Consider the following 17,363-nt stretch of genomic DNA (forward strand, 5'->3'; position numbering starts at 1 on the left):
CACACTGCGATGACACAGGAACTCTGCTGCGTCCCGACTGCTCTCCCTCGACGTTCAGCCACCGCTGTTGCTCAGTGCTACGCCTAGCTACACCATCTCCAGCAACATACGCCTAGCTATACCATCTCCTGCAACATGTTCCGCCGCACACAAAGGTACAGCTAGAGGACCTACAGAGCAGGCTGCCGTCGGGCCGGGCTGCACCGTGGGGTGTGGCAGTGCCGTTATCTCTATCTATGCTTTATCTCCGTCTCTTTGCTTTCAACCTCTCTGTTTCTTGCTTTCACTTGGCTTTTCCCCGTGCCTTGTATGTCTCTTTGCGGCTACACAGTGGATAAGTAACATTAGTTGGAGGCTCATGTTGTCAGAGTGGTTTGTAACGTCAGTGTGTGTGTGTGTGTGTGTTTGTGTGGGAGTGCACATGTGTGTATATTTGTGTGTATCACAGCAGGTTTTAAATGTCTGCCCTGTTGTGCTGAGTGTGCCCACAGAGAGTCTCTGAGTAGGTTTTGTGAAAGGTTGATACTCTCACAGTATATCAGGTCCTTCATGCAGTCAGCCTGCATGTACAGTACAGCATAGCATACAGTATCAACCCATGACAAAAGCTAACTCAGCTTTTTAGTGATTTGTGTTTGACGTATATTTTAAGCTGATGTATAGTACTGTAAGTGTCTATAACTTAATACACGTGCAGTAGCATGTCATATGTTTAAGCTACATTTAAGGAAACACAAAACCTTTCTGTCACCTCAAGCGAATTTAAAGAAGCATGTGCAAAATGTGTTGTGAGTGAAAAGCACGGAACGCGTTGCTTGCCTTTTTATTATTTAAGTAAAGATATACGCATCCCAGCCTCACTATGGACGATGAAACGTATGTGAGAAGTCATTAATTATACATATTTTTGTATGCGCTCAACGGCATTCGTATTATTATGCGAACATGATTGTTTGTAGTTTGAGGGTCAGTGGTTGTTTGCTTTAGATTGTTAATCAGAAACTGATGTTCATAGATTACACAGATTTTTACTCCCTGGCTCTGATTATTTGGGACATAGTCCACTCTGGAGGAAGGAAACACATTCTTAAATATCAACGTGTCCTTATTTTTATATTTATTTTGAAGGAATCTATGATTGATAACTTTTGGACGTTGACTCTGTAACACTGACGGTAAATCTTCAAGTTGAAGGATTTCCTGAGTGAAGCAGGGAAAATCAATGAATGTTTTTTGCCCTTAAACCAGTTTGGGTCAGGCAGCATCAGGGGAGGGGGCCACTGGGAAAGCTGGATCTTTCATCGCTCTGAAGGATATTTTAGCATGTCTGGCTCTTTGTAATAAATCCTGAGACTGCTGTAGTTTGAATAAAGTTTTCAGTTCAGAGAAGAATACATGAAATAATTCAGTTGTCACTCCCTCAAATTGCTTAAAATCGATCATGTGAGTACCGTATGTATGAATCACCAACGCTGTGATTCATTCAAAGGCTGATTAATCATTCAGGTTCAAGAATTTGACCTTTACATTATACTTGTAGTCTGTTTGAATCGCTGGTACGTGGTATGTTCTGTTTCTTCATTGCAAATAACAGCGTCTTTGCTGTTTACCTCTGTGCTTAAGTTGACTGAATTGACATTAATGTCAGCGGTTTGAAGGGTGGAGCTGACATTAAAACACAGGGGTTCCTTAATGGTGGGCAGCAGTAGCAGTGGGCATCACACTGTTCCTCTGTGGGACTTCATTCTCTCCTGCTGGTCAGGGACTGAACTGACTCGGAGGGGGTGCCTATTATAGCCGAGTGTCTCGCCACAATGCACCTGAGCCCAGCAATACTCGAGGGAAGTTGTTGCGGATGCGGTGTTATTGGGAGTCCCACTTTTATGTTAGTTTTTACATGTCTGAATTATTTAGTAACTCTTGCAGCACACTTGAAAGCTTGAGGGAGGATTTAGTTTTGCACATGACTGTCACTGTGAAAAATATACACTGACAGAAAACATTGTAACATTTCATTTCATGTTTCTATTCATTTGAATAGTTTGGTTCTTTCTAACGTTTGCATTGTTGCGTTACAGAATGCCAATGATTTCCTGCGCCTGCTTTTGCTGTACGGAAAAACCCTATTTGATAGAGGAGGAAGCTAAATTAATAAAATACTTGATTAATCAAACTACAGTAAATTAATCAAATTCCATTTCAGTAATGAAGGAACCAGTTTAGTGATGTATCATATTGACATTTCTAATGTTACAACTACTTACAACACCAAAATGTGAATGCTTCTCTTTGTTTGATATTATAAAGTAAAAAGTTAGGTAAAAAGAAGGTTGACTTCTGCATGGGTAAACATGTGAAGCTGCATAAAACTTTTATCTATTTCATTGAGCCCGTTCTGCTTGCCATGAGAAATTCCAGGAGTATTTATGGCGGTTGTTTATATTCATCCTACAGCTAACATGGTAGATGCATCATTCACACCACTATTAAAATTGTGCACCGTTTGCAATGATTTTAACACATGCAGTCTTAAGAAACCCCTTAGTCATCTCTACCTGTATGGTCTATTGTATATACAGTATATGTATCTATATATCTATTCTGTGTGTATGCATCTATTTGTATATAACTGTTTTTAGTTGCATTTTAAACATGGAACATTCAACTCAGAGAGTGTACAAATGGGACCAAATGGACCCTTGTGGTGGGGTTTTGGTCCCATTTGTACACTCTCAGAGTTAAATGAACACTAAGGATTTTACTGTGTAAACTGTCCAGCAAGATATGGTAAAGTGCTGGACTTGTGCTATATGGCTCCATAAAGACTGCCTATAAATCTGACAGATTAATGGATTATGAAAATAGTGGTTATAGGCTACGTCAGTGATTCTCAACCCTTTTCATTTCAAGGACCCCCAGTTTGATATGCATTAGACCACAGATGATAATATATATATATTTTAATCTCTGGAACCACATTCTGCATTCAACTTTGACAGTGTACAAATGTCTGTCCTAACTGTCAGTCATTTAGCTGGGGACCCCCTGGAACCCCTCAAAGAACTCTGGGGGTCCCTGGACCCCACGTTGAGAACAACTGGTCTCAGTCACCTCAGTGTTGTGTAGCTCAGCAGGTGCAGATGGTCGTGACGTTCTACTGGGTGTAGCTGTTAACATGAAGGGAGTGAAAGGAAAGGATAAGCTGAAGACAGTGAGAGTGAGATAAACATGAGAGTGGAAAAGAAGGAGGGAGTGAAGGAGGAGGAGAGTGTACATGAGCACATGCATGCAGGGCCCTGGGGGATATCTACCAACTCTTCTTTCATTAGAGACCAGCTACGAGTTACGTGCACAAGGAAGACAAACACACTGCCTTTGACCGCCTCTTTCTTCTCCTCTCTCTCTCCCTCCCTCGTTCTCTCCCTCTCCCTCCTTCCCTCTATCTCTCTCTCTCTCTCTCTCTCTCTCTCTCTCTCTCTCTCTCTCTCTCTCTCTCTCTCTCCCTCTCTCCCTCTCTTCCTTTCTCTCTCTTTATCACCCCCTCCCCTCTTTCTTGTTTTTCTACTTTGGGTTTCACGAAAGGGACAATGATTTGTAGCGCCTGCACACGTGTGTGTGTGTGTGTGTGTGTGTGTGTGTGTGTGTTTGTGTTTGTGTGTGCGCGTGCGCGTGCGTGCGTGCGCTGTTTTAATGCAGAGGGTGAGTGAGCTGAATACAGAATGTGGAGATTGTTAAGAGTAAGAATAGAGAGAAAAAAGAGGACAGGAAAGGCAATTAATGCTGTGTGTTTGGCCTCAGGTGTAATTTGCAGACAAGAGGATAAATAGCACTTGTTGTGTGCATGCGTGTGTGTTCATGCGTGAGCACGCACATGCGCACAAACACTCCTTATGATAAGCACATTCGAGTGCCATTCCACCCCACTTACCAACCACTTAACCTGCACATCAAGGCAGACCTGTCAGGGGTGGGGCCAACACACCGGGGCCCCAAACTGAGAGCCTTGTCTTTGAGAGTGCTTCATCCGTGCCCCCCAGGGGTCTCCTCTCAATATCCACTGCTGAAGAACAATGCTCCCATTAGCTCCCCTCACTTTCAGTAAGGGCGTCCTGTGCGTTTAGTTCCTTGACTAATGGCTCTCTGATGCTCTTTGATCTTCTGGCCAGCTCCTTTCTCTCTCTCTCTGAGCTTCACTTACAAGCTTCTTTTGAAAATCCCGAGCTCCTCAGTGCCGCTGAATTGAACTTGGCGCTCGATAGATCTAGCTGCTGTCAGCTGCCACGCACTCAGTGGTCCTTTAGTTCATGGCGGGAGCTAACAAGAAAACAGTGAATTCCCCTCTTAACCACTTGAACCCCAGCATCCCTATTCTGGGGGGAACGCTCACAACACATCGCAACGCAACGTGTTGTGAGCTTGTGGATCGGCTATTTTTGGTGAAGAGATTTGCTATTAGACGGAAGAAAGCGGTCAAAGTACAGCTGTAACTCATGTCCGGTTCTCTAAGACTAGAGGGTTTTAGTGGTTAAGCATCTCATGCTGTGTTCACACCAGTGGTGACAAAGCTACAAAACCACCAAGCGTGGTCAGCCACATTGCTGCCGAGTCGCCATTGAAGCGTTGCTCAAGCCACAAGTAAAACATCACAAGGGAACTGGTTAACGGCAAGCATAATCTTTTTTCTTCCATTTATGGAACAGAGCAGGAATTGTGGGGAGAGAGAAAGGGAGTGGAAATGGTTTAACAAATCATCAGGTGTGGAAAAAGTGTCAGGCATCAGTTTGTTGCTGGCGTACATAGAAAATGACTTGTGGCCTGTTGCTTAGCGGCTGCTAGCATGAATGCAGCATAAAGTGGAAGAGCGTTAAGTGTTAAGCCTGATTTATACTTGTCACTGTATGACAGTGTTGTGTGCCAGAAATAGCCTACAAGATTACAATGCGTCAACGTCACAACACGTTGTGAGCTTTATCAGCAATTTATTGTCACGCGGCACCATGGTATGACAGAGTAGAAATGCAGCATTACTTTGCGATGAGACTTTAGAATGTGCGTAGGAGGAGGAGGAGGAGGAGGAGGCGCTGGGCGAGGGAGTAAGGAGTATGGGGGAATCCTGGAAGACGAGTCAATGCGCTAGTTTGACTTTTCCTTGCGGTTGTTGTAAATTAAGGCCAGGCAATGATTTTCTTTTTTTACATTTAACACTCTGCAGGCGCGGCACTTCAGTGGAAATCTGAGGGGCATGGGCCTCCTCCATTAGCCACTTTAGCATCTGTCCTTGGCTTCTTATTTTTTCTTTTTTTACAATGGATTTGCTTGGGACCCAGTGCACTGAACAGGCTCCGTACTCTGCAGTAGGAATAATGTCACCCTCATCTGTGCTGCGTGTACATCAGTGAGTCAACCTTTTTACTGTAGGTTCAAGGACCCCCAATTGTATGTGCATTAGGCCAAGGTCCAAGGATGACACAAGTTTTATCTCTGGGACCCCATTCTATACTGTAAAATACTCTCCCTTAATTTAACTCTGAGGGTGTACAAATGGAACCAAATGGTTCCATTTGGACACTCTTAGACCAGTAAGGGTCCATTTAGTTACTACTGTAACTATCAATCATTTAGCTCCGGACACCCTGGAGCTCCCACAAGACCCACAAGGACCCCCGGGGGTCCCCAGACCCCACATTGAGAACCAGTGCTCTACTTGAACATGTCCAGTAATCACAGTCATATCTTTATCATTATTTGACACCGTTTAGGTTGATGACCCACTATCTGAGTGTCATCTAAACAGCTGAATTTGCGTGATCTCGGGAGGACGTTATATAGGGCTGTACTCTCAACTGCTCTGCAGTGACAGTGTGAGTGCATATGGGCGCGTGCCAGGGAGCGCCTGGCGCATATTGGGTTGCTCTGATGTGCTGGCGTTGCTGTCTTTTTTTTGTTGTTGGAGTTTCGGTCCTGTCTGGGCGACTGGGAGGAAAAATTATAATTAAAGCTGAAATAGATGCAAGAGCATTTCTGTGTTTGACTGACTGACTGGTGCTCTTCTGGTAATGAGTGAGCAGGTGGTGGTAGATGCTTGGATGGGCCGGTCCCTCGAGTTGTTTAAAGGCAACTTCGCCGATTTCTGAACCTGAATCCAGAGGTGTCATTTCAGGGAAAAGAAACTACAGGGTGGCAAAAACATGACGTATTCATTTATGGTTGTGGACAAGACAACATTTGTCTATATAACCTGTGTCACATGTCACAAGTAGATGGATGGGCGTGGATGTAGGTCAATGCACTGATCTGAAAATCAGATGAATCTGCTAAAACATTGATTCAGAGGTTGAGAAAATATGCATAAAAGAACTGAGTCAAAGTTGAATGTGAATGCTAGAGGATGGTAATTGCCATCCCCTGTGACCCCTGCCTGACTCCCTGCTTCCCCACATAACACTGTTGCAGAGTTTTTTGTCAGTGTTACATGAGATTTTCACATGTCCTATCTGATGGGAAATTAGTAAGTAAAGTAAAAAAGCGGCTTTTAATAATCTGGTTCAAGTGTCAATTTGCCTGGGCAGTGAGGAGCAGTTCTTTTCTTTTCTTTTTGACTTCTGGTTGCTTTTACGAGTTATCAGCGATATCAGATGTTTTGTTGTTGTTGTCACATCCATGACATATTCCTTTGCTTTCTTCTAACTTCTCTGCATACCACTTCTCTTCAGCTGAAAGTCTGGTTTTCAGCCCCTCTATCAGCAGGGTTCTAAGTGGTGTTGATCTGTCTGTCTGTCGGTCCATCTGTTGGTCCAACATATGTAGAAATTGAATGGGGGGATTGCCATGAATCTTACTGAGCACATTCATTCTCCTTGGTGAATAAATGACATTACTGGACCCCATGACATTTCCTCCAGCACCAGCCTCAGGCCAAAATGTCAACTTTGCAAACAAGACTAGATTTCAATCCAATAGAAAGATTGCAGCATGAATGCTGATGTTGGTGACCCTGTGGCCTTTCCTCCAGCACCTCCTCCAGTGATTATACAATATGCCTCACCCCCCATTTCTGCCACTGTAATAAATTAAACGCAGGGTTTTAATTATTGCAGTCTCAGTCAAAGTCAGCAATTTGGTCTGGTTGGGTAGCACAGCCTCAAGGGGCTTTTAGACTCTTGGTCTTGTTTATTTCCTGCCTTCCTTCTAAACTCTAAATTCTTCCCCTACACTCTCTCTCTGGGTTTCCTCCTGTTTGAACTGCGTTGAACGTGTAATGAGCATCCCTCTCCTCTCCTCTCCTCTCCTCTCCTCTCCTCTCCTCTCCTCTCCTCTCCTCTCCTCTCCTCTCCTCTCCTCTCCTCCACTGTGGCCTCCCGTTGGCCCTGGCAGAGCCTCCCCCTGTACACTGCGTAGCAACAAGACATCATGTGACCACAGCAAGCTCACTGATCCAGCCCCCCCCCCCCAACACATACCAAACTCTTCATTTTTTAGGTTTCACTTTCATACATCCTTCTCCTCATGCTATGGATGTAAACAAACCAATTCCTGACTAGGATAACATAGTAGTTATCTCTTCACCCTCTCTCCCTCTGTCTGTATGTGTCTGTCTGTCTGTCTGTGTCTCTCTCTCTCTCTCTCTCTCTCTCTCTCTCTCTCTCTCTCTCTCTCTCTCTCTCTCTCTCTCTCTCTCTCTCTCTCTTCTTCCCCTCACGTGTCCCCTCACCTATCTCTCGTTTTCGTCTTTGTTCCCTCCTTTTGAAGGCTTCACACAGGCTCATCTTCTGGCTAAATGTTTGTTGCTATGTCAGGGATTCAATTTGTATCATCTCAGTGTTGCATGAATGGTCAGGTGTGTTGATCAATGTAAAGGGGCCATTTCCACATGGTGTTAATTGGAAAAAGGAGCGAGGGAACGTGGGGGGGGGGGGGGGGGGGGTGAGAAAGAACAAACAGATGAAGTGGGCTTCTTTTCATGTTTTCGTTTTGCATCCTATTTATTCATGCTGCTTATGTTTATGCATGCTCATGTTTGTAACATGAGAATATTTGTGTGTGTGTGACACACAAATATAGAGAACTTCCTCTTTCCCCCAGTATTTAAGCACTTGTTTCTTTCACAGTTTTTCTCACTTTCTTTTGTCATTATCAGAGAATCTTGCATTCACCCCTGTCTGTCTGTCTGTCTGTGTGTCTATCTGTGTGACTACATCGATCATTGCCATATTCCATATGCACACTGCCAGAACGTTAATTCCTTTTACAAATTGGTCAATGATGACTGTGTAATTCTTACAAATTAATACCCTCAGACCCACCGACCTCCAGGCAATGTCCAGCTGGGCTATAGAGCGGTAACCAATCGCAGACATGCACACAGCACTGCTGAGAACCAATTGTGTGTCATGTGTTTCTTCATCCATTGAAATACTGAGACTGCATCCATTTACGATGTTGCTGGCCAGTGGGCACACAGACGCACGCACGCACGCACGCACACACGCACGCACTCACGTGTGCGCGCGCGCGCAAGAGAGCAAGGCTGTTCGGTTAAAGCTGAATGTCTGATTAACACCAACATATCGTCACTGTCGGGTGTAACCAAGACCCCAGAACCACAAAGGATTATTGAAGCCACAGAAGCCTGGTGGCCACATCTGGTATTGCAAGACTTCCGCATTTATAATTGTACTGCGCATGCTTCTACCGTCTGAAACGCTTTTATTTTTGTTACTTTTGATGTTATATGACAAACTAGGGCATTCATCTATGAAAAAATAAAATAATAATTGGCGCAGTAGGTCGCGGCGGGCGTGTCTTCTCCTCCGCGTCATCAGCGCCCATACCCTAGGTGGGGTTGGCGAAAGGGCCTACTCTGTGTGGAGTTTGCATGTTCTCCCCGTGTCTCCTAGGGTAGTTAATACCCTCACAAAAACATGTAGTAATCCTGGTCGCTATACCGCCTCCCCCATGACAGCCTGATCGAGGGGAAGGGAACTGGTTGGAATAACGTGTCCCTCCCAGCGCTACGTCGTACTGGGGAAACTCCCCCCTGTCAGGTGACAAGAAGGTCAGTTGGCTCTCATGAATTGAAGGAGGCATGAGCTCGGCCCTGGGCTCCCTAGGCTGGTGGGGGGAGTGTAGCGCATTTTAAGAAATGGTTATACATCCATATAGGAAAGGTTAGCTTTGGATAAAGCTATGTATTTGACAGCAGTATTTCAATGTTTTACATTCACTTGGGATACAACCTTTAAAACAGATAGCAGGGAATCTCTTTCTCTGTGTGTGTGTGTGTGTGTGTGTGTGTGTGTGTGTGTGTGTGGTGTGTGTGTCTCTCTCTCTCTCTCTCTCTCTCTCTCTCTCTCTCTCTCTCTCTCTCTCTCTCTCTCTCTCTCTCTCTCTCTCTCTCTCTCTCCTCTCCAACAAGCTGTCCAACTTGTGGGGAGTCAGCCAGTTAGGCACACGATTTACTGAGGGCAGTGGTCCTGCAATGCCCCCCCCCCTCTCTCTCTAACTCTCACTGTCTGTCTGTCTTGTCTGTCTGTCTTTCTCTCTTTCTCTCCCTCTTTCTCTCTCATTCAATTCCCTGGTCAATCCATGAACTCGACAGACCATACAAATGACCATCTCTTTGTGTGAGCTATGTGAGATTCTGTGCACGGTGGACTGACTGCCTGTGCATTGTAAAATAAATACACACAACTACTACTACTAGTCCTTACATGTTTACACCTTGCCAGTGTTTTCCTTGTACACAGGGAAACTCAAGGCCAAGTACTGTGTGTGTGTGTGTGTGTGTGTGTGTGTGTGTGTGTGTGCCTGCGCACGTGCATGTGCTCGCTCGCATGTGCATATCTCACGAGTCACGACCATTGATTTCCTGTGGCATTGAGAAGGCTTTAACCAAGGTCTGACTGAGCCACAGAGATGCTATATAATAGCAGCGCCATAATGCCTTTACAACCTCTCTCTCTCTCTCTCGATGTTTTTTTCCACTCAATTTCCGCTCAGTGTAGTTTTGCCTCAGATGTCAGCCTCCTCTGTTGGTTATTTTGAAGGGGCAATTAAAAAGTGACGAGAGCCAGAGAAAAGCTATTGCCCTCAAACACACACACACACGCACACACACACACACACACACACACACACACACACACACACACACACACACACACACACACACACACACACACACACACACACACACACACACACACACACACACACACACACACACACACACACACACACACACACACACACACACACACACACACACACAGGGTTTGGACAAATGATACACAAGGACAGTTGAGATGAGAGAAAGATAGCGCTGGGGGGGTGAGGCTTTGTTGTATCACTAAAATGCCATGACACCTCCAGAGGGCCAAAACATTGATTTCTGGAATCCAAGATTGACACCGCTCAAAGCCATCTTCAGTCTGCACGGTAAAATCCTCAGTGTTAATTTACTGTAACTCTGAGAGGGTACAAATGAAACGTAATGGACCCATTAAGGGGCCCTCTTCAATGAACAATGAAGATTTTACTGTGTACCAGCGAGGTTAGAACAATGTCAGACATATAATTGATCCACTTTTACAGAGGGTATTGCATGTACACATTAAATCTACGCCATTGACACATATGATCAATAACCATACAGCCGGCTATAGATCTGATCGATTAGAACATCCTGCACAATTTAGATAATGAAAAGAGATAGTAGAGGCCGATAGGCAATCCAAAGTTCTTTTGTGGCTTATTATTACATCGTCTTAGAGATAGATGCACAACAAAACCTGTGTGTTAATTTAATTCTGATAGTGCAGTGTTTGAAGGTATAAAACGAATCAATGTTAATTTAATTTAATACTTCCCTTAACCATGGCTGTTAACATTAGCAAAGAGCTTTAATGCAGAGTCACAATCTCAATTAGCGGTATTAGCTGGAGCCGTTGGGGCGGGGCTGCTGACACAGCTGTGGCAGGGATTGGCTGTTGGCAGGGTTCCGTCACTCTGTCACTGTGTGTGCGTGTTTCACACCAGTCCCTAGTTCAGTAGGTAGGGGACTGCCAGTCAGCCATTTTCTACCGCGTCCCAATGCCAAAATCTTTCCATTGGACTGGAAGATCAGCTGCTCCTTACAGAATCCCCTGAAGGCAACATAAAAAGAAAATGTGAGCATCTTTACAAATTGAAGCAATTGTTACAGCTACATACCGTATATTAAACATTTTATTGTTCATTATTCAAGACTGACACTGTAGCTAAGACGGTGAGATATCCAGCTGGCATGTTGTTGCTGTTGTCTTTTAGAGCCATGTGAAGTGAGAGTCAAGTCAATGGAAGTCCATAATGTTTGATCATCACGTGAGTCACGTAGACCTCAGATACTTCCCGGAAGTTCTCTAGCAGGCAATTCATCTTTTGATAATATGACACTTTAAATGTCTTACCTTTTAAAACTGCATCACAAATGGTATATTCAGCTGTATTTCTGTGTGCTGGTAACATCCAGGAACTATTGATATGAATTAATATGGGGGTACTTGATTTGTAACTATTGGTTTAAACAACATTAGGAATAGGAAGGAAGCCCAAATAAGCAACAAGCCCAAAAAAGTTCAACCCGCAACTACCCAAAGTCGCTTATAATAAGCAGACATGGCAACACTGACAGTATGCGTGACTGTACCCTCACTACCGTGTAGATTCCTCTCTCTCCAACCATCTCACCCTGGAAACAATTGTATGGACAACGTAGCCTCCACTTAGCACTGAAATCTTGGCCTTTTTAAAATCCCCCCTTTTATGACAGATTTTGTAAACGTCTGTGTTGTTCTGTGACGGTCATGGTGAGGATAAGGTTGACCGTAACTCAAATGTTACTGGTTCGTAGTCCATGTGCCCTGTCAGAGTGTTCTTTAGGAAGCTGCTGAATCCACCCCTGTCCACTCATGCTCTGGATCTGATTACTAAATGTGACTGCTAAACCTGCATGTCAAAGGCCTTAAATAAACAAAGTAAAGCTTTAACCACACGAGCCCTAGCGTCCCTATTCTGGGGAACTTTTGGTGAAAGTAGCAGATCTACAAGCTATTTTCAGCTGAGAGATTTGGTGCAGAGAGAAAAAAGCAGGGCGCCATAGTACAGACCCCTGAGGGACTCCGGTCAATGAAGTATTAGGGTTTAAGGGTGGTTAAATTCTCTCTGTGTAAAGACGGCTTCGGTTTACGTCTTTCTCTCTTCTCTCTCTCTCTCTCTCTCTCTCTCTCTCTCTCTCTCTCTCTCTCTCTCTCTCTCTCTCTCTCTCTCTCTCTCGCTCGCTCACCTCCAACTGTTACTTTCTCATCTCTTATGTGTTGATCACATCTCAGTCAGCTCACGTCTCTAGTCTGCAGGCGCCAGAGAAGGTGTGTGTGTGTGTGTGTGTGTGTGTGTGTGTGTGTGTGTGTGTGTGTGTGTGTGTGTGTGTGTGTGTGTGTGTGTGTGTGTGTGTGTGTGTGTGTGTGTGTGTGTGTGTGTGTGTGTGTGTGTAAGCGTGCGTGCGTGCGGCGTGCATGCGTGCAAGCGTGACTGGCTGTATGTGCAAGAACGTGACTGCTGGACCATGTCTCGTCTAGAGGTGTGTGTGTGTGTGTGTGTGTGTGTGTTAAAGTCAGTCTCGCTCACATGCGGACCCATGTGATGGCAGTGGGTGGATGGATAGATAGGGTGGTCCATTCTCTGCCTCAGACTGAGACGACAACGTAGCATGGTAGCATTATAGAGCGCTGAATGGGAGCCATCTGTCATCCTGACGCGAGCCTTTTCTCCTTGTTGATCAAACCCATGTGTCATTTGCATTTCTTTACATCAGTGATTCTCAACCTTTTTCATTTGATTAGACCACAGACAGACAGATTTGGAGAAAAAAAGAACGTACCTAGTACAGAGCCAACTCAGGTCCAATATACTAAGTATCAAAGGGTTTAAGTCAGTGGTTTTCAACCTTTTTTGCGTCAAGGACCCCCAAATTGACACACATTAGCCCAGGGACCCCCATTTGAAAAGATATGCCAGGTACCCCCAATAAGAGAAGATTTCTACGGCTCTAGCAGCGATTCTCAACCATTTTAATTTCAAGGACCCCCAGTTTGACATGCATTAGGCTACAGACCCCCATTTAATGGTATTTCTATCTCTGGGACCCCAATTTATATTATAAAATCAATGTTAATTTAACTCTGAGAGTGTACAAATGGAACCAAATGGACCCTAACGGGTCCATTTGGTTCCATTTGTACACTCTCAGAGTTACAGACCCATAAGGGTCCATTTTGTTCCTATCTATCATTTAGCTGGGGACCCCCTGGAACTCCCTCAAGGACCACTGGTGGTCCCCGGACCACTGGTTTAAGTGGTTGAAAAGTCAAAATTGTGTGACGGCAGAGGCATTACAGTATGTAAAGCTGTGTGAGTCAGATAGAGTCATCATGTGTAATGACAATGAGTGGTTGGATGAGGTGTGACACTGGAGGTAATGACGGCCATTAGCTTCCCGATAGAGAAATGATGTCATAGAACTTTGGAAAGCTTTCCTGTTTCTCTGCCTCCTCCTTGTTGCGTCTCTCCCTCCGGCTCTCTCTTTCTCTCCCTCATACCCTCCCTCTCTCCATCCTTATCTTGGTGGGAGAGGAGATGGCCGGGCTGGATGGATGGCAGAGGAAATTGAATTCTCTTTATCGCTGTGCTCCTCCTGCAGTGAGCTCAGCATCCTCTCCCATGCATCTGTACCTCTGTATTCACTCTATGCCACCCGACCCTGGCATATCGTTGCTGTCAGGTGGAAACCGTGTATGTCCGAAACCATTCCTTTTTTATTATTATTTGAAAAATATATCAAATAGTGAAAATAGAAGATCTACAAGCTCACAACGCATCACACTGCGCCACACTGTGAGCTTGTAGATCTGCTATTTTCAATAGTTTTGTGCAACACTCTTGTATGACTAGGAGGTAAGGCATTCATTGCCGGGAAAAAAACTGATAAAAAGTTGAAACATGGAGATACGAGGTTTCTGCCTGACAGTGACGAGAATCAACCCGATCGCCAGAGGAAACGTTCTCATTGTTTTTCAAATTCCGTGCATAGACAACTGGAAAACCCGAAAATCCGTGCATAGTCGCCTCGCATCTCCCCCATTGTGACTAAACCATTTCGGAGGCGCGCAGTCTCAAGGGAATTGTCGCCACTTAAGGGACCACCGAGCGAGCTAAAGCGAGCGAGTTGCCGTCCCGAACGTTGCGACATTCCCTTGAGCCTACTCAGAGCCCTTTACCGAATGGCACAGAATCGTAAATTTTGTTGCGGGGACTGCTCTGCTTCCGGGTTTTTCCGGGTTGCGACTGGTTAAGCCCACCGTGGGACTCGCCGTACATATGCACGGAATTTCAGGGTTTCTAGGCGACTATGCACGGAATGACATGCACTGGATCCGTGCAATGTATACTCAATTCTCTGGCGATCAGGCTGCGAGAATACACACACACACACACACACGCGCGGCCGCATCCACAACACACTTGTTGGCCGTCGGCAAAATTTGGGGGAGGTTGTATTGCCTAAAATTCATTCTGTATCACCTTACCCTAACATTAACATATGCCTAACCTCAACCCTCTCTCTTTCTGTCTCTCTCTCTCTCTCTGTGCAGCTGCCGTGCCAGCAACAGGAAGAGTTTGATCCTGACCACCACGTCGCCCACCCTGCCTCGCCCACATTCGCCCCTGCCACTACCTGGACACCTAGGTATGTAAGCGCCGTCTGTCCCCTCCCTTTGCTTTGACAACCTTCCCCTCACATGTTCACATTCATTTCAGCAGAAAGGTTTATTGTTATCGGCTGTCCGTGTCCGGGTGGTGCGGGGGTAAGGTTCCTGCCCACCACTGTGGAGACTGCGGTTCGATTCCTCCACGGTGCCATTGGCTTGGCCAGGCGTTCCAACGAACTCAATAGGATGTGTTCGCCGGGTGGTACCACAGTACTGAATCTCTATTGCTGCACTATAGCAACTCATACATGTTGGTCGGGGGCGGGGCACCTGTTTAGCGGGGTGCAGAAATGGGAAGGATAGCTTGTTTCTCCAAATGCGTTATGCCCTCCCAGTCAAACTCAAAAGAAGCGGCAGGTGACTCCATGTGAATCAGAGGGGGCTATTTATTTTTTTAATTTATGTCTGGATTGTGTACAATTACGCGGTTGACTCTGGCAGAGATTGTTTAACATGATTTATATCCTTGTTCATTACTTGTTTTTTTTACAATATAGCCACTTTGTTTTGCAATTGCCACTGTCACATCACTCTCACTTTTTATTATGATTAGATTTTTTGTGACTTTTCTTTTTGTAGGGATACGTTACTGTTCTCTCTGTACTTAGAGAACTTAGTACTTACTTTCAATTTGATACTTACACTTACTTTTAACAAACAGTTTTTGGCAACAACATTGCAGTTTCTCGAGGGATACATAAACTGAGGCAGAAACTATTTGATAGTTTTTACTATACTATATATGGGCGTACTGCAGCCCAAACCTTCCAGTAGGGTTCATATAAGTTCATATAAACACATCCACAATGAAAATGTAGTAGCAACATTATAGAAAGATAAGCTTCTTATGCATTGAACTTGCCAAAGAAGAGACAGATGCATTATTCAAGGGAGACTCGTGAACACATGAAAAACAAAACATTCATTTTACACCTGACGTGCCGTTAAATATGAAATGTATAATCTGTCATAGCCGAATGTGCAAGGGCTGGTCCACAAAACAGCTGTTGTAGATGTGCATTAAGTGTGCAGGGAAATGATGGAAGGAAGGTAGACAGGTTTGATGCCGCTTCCCTGGTTTCGTGTTCGCTGTAGAAAAGAACATCTCACACCTGTCACACAAAGCCTGTTTTCCTCTCTGTTCATCGCAGTGGCGCAGCCAGAACGCTAGTATAGGCTGGGGCTAGGCAGGAGCGGGCGGGCACGTATGCACGTGCGTGCAGCACGTGTGTGTGCATGCGTGCCCGACCCGTACGCGTTTCGTTTTTTTGTTACATTATTTCGGTTTTAGGGTTAGGGTTATGTTATTTAATTCTTATTTTTGCCTAATTTTACCGATTTATTATCAGCATTTTATAAGATTTTCTTGCTAAATCGATTGGGTGGGCCTGCTTTCCATGGCTGCACCCCTGGTTCATCGCCTTTTTCTCATTTATTCCTCTCTCTCTCTCTCTCTCTCTCTCTCTCTCTCTCTCTCTCTCTCTCTCTCTCTCTCTCTCTCTCTCTCTCTGGTTCTTCCTGCTTCCAGGAAGTAGTCCTCTGGACAGCCCACGGAACTTCTCTCCCAGCAACCCAGCACACTTCTCATTCGCCTCCTCCAGAAGGTAACAGCTCTCTGACACTGTGTGTGTGTGTGTGTGTGTGTGTGTGTGTGTGTGTGTGTGTGTGTGTGTGTGTGTGTGTGTGTGTGTGTGTGTGTGTGTGTGTGTGTGTGTGTGTGTGTGTGTGTGTGTGTGTGTATTGTGCATTGTGCATACGTACATGTCTATACACAAGAGATGGACACAATGTTAAACAAATGGACCTGAAAGGGTCCCTGGGTGATAGAGATATAAATGTATCGATGTAGTCAGGAGGGAGAAATAGAGAGAGAAAAGAAATAGAGGACATGTCAGCCCCACCCCCCCCGAGCGCGCCCCCCCCCCCCGCCCCATTTATTGCTGATCAGCCATCAGCTCGGTGAAGCTGTAAAAGCAATTTCCCTTCCCCTTAGGACCATAAAATCCTCCCTTTCCTTTATTGTGTAGTATGCATGTATCTGTGCGTTCTATAGCAGGGGTTCCCAAAGTAGGGGTCGCGACCCCACTTGGGGTCGCGGGAGACTGACGTGGGGTCGCGAAATTATTTTGGGTCATTAAAAAAAAAAAAGAAAAAAAAAAAAAAAATTTTTTTACTTTAAATTCAACAGAATGGATGAAATACCATCTAAAATGATCACAAATGGTACATTTTACCATTTTAACACATTACAAATGCACACCGAACGTGCAAGTTTATGTGCATAAATTACCTCCAGGTTTAGGTGGGGTCGCGAGTCAATTTCCGCCTTATTTTGGGGTCGCGGGCTAAAAAGTTTGGGAACCCATGTTCTATAGGACAGAGTGTTGTGTGTGTGAATCAGCCGTTAGGCTGTTGTTTACCTCCCACCGTGTCTCTTCTCCTCAGTCAAACACAGTGTCAGCAGGAGCATTCTCCTCGCCGCAAATCCAAGTTCCTCATTTATCAAATCCGTCTGGCTGTCTGTCAAGGCGCTCTACGTACGTAGAGACGCAATGAATG

General features: G+C 45.0%; 1 protein-coding gene across 1 annotated transcript in view; it reads left to right on the forward strand.

The window, feature by feature from the left end:
- LOC311054978 (microtubule-associated serine/threonine-protein kinase 1-like) overlaps positions 1–17,363 on the forward strand; it is a 57,507-nt gene that overhangs the window by 13,322 nt on the left and 26,822 nt on the right. The window contains exons 4-5 of the mRNA XM_084071022.1: positions 14,688–14,782; positions 16,333–16,408. Coding sequence (XP_083927148.1) covers positions 14,688–14,782; positions 16,333–16,408 — 171 coding nt within the window. The remainder of the gene's footprint in view (positions 1–14,687; positions 14,783–16,332; positions 16,409–17,363) is intronic.

Source organism: Gymnoscopelus microlampas, assembly GCF_963454915.1.
Source record: "Gymnoscopelus microlampas genome assembly, chromosome: 11".
NCBI lineage: Eukaryota > Metazoa > Chordata > Actinopteri > Myctophiformes > Myctophidae > Gymnoscopelus > Gymnoscopelus microlampas.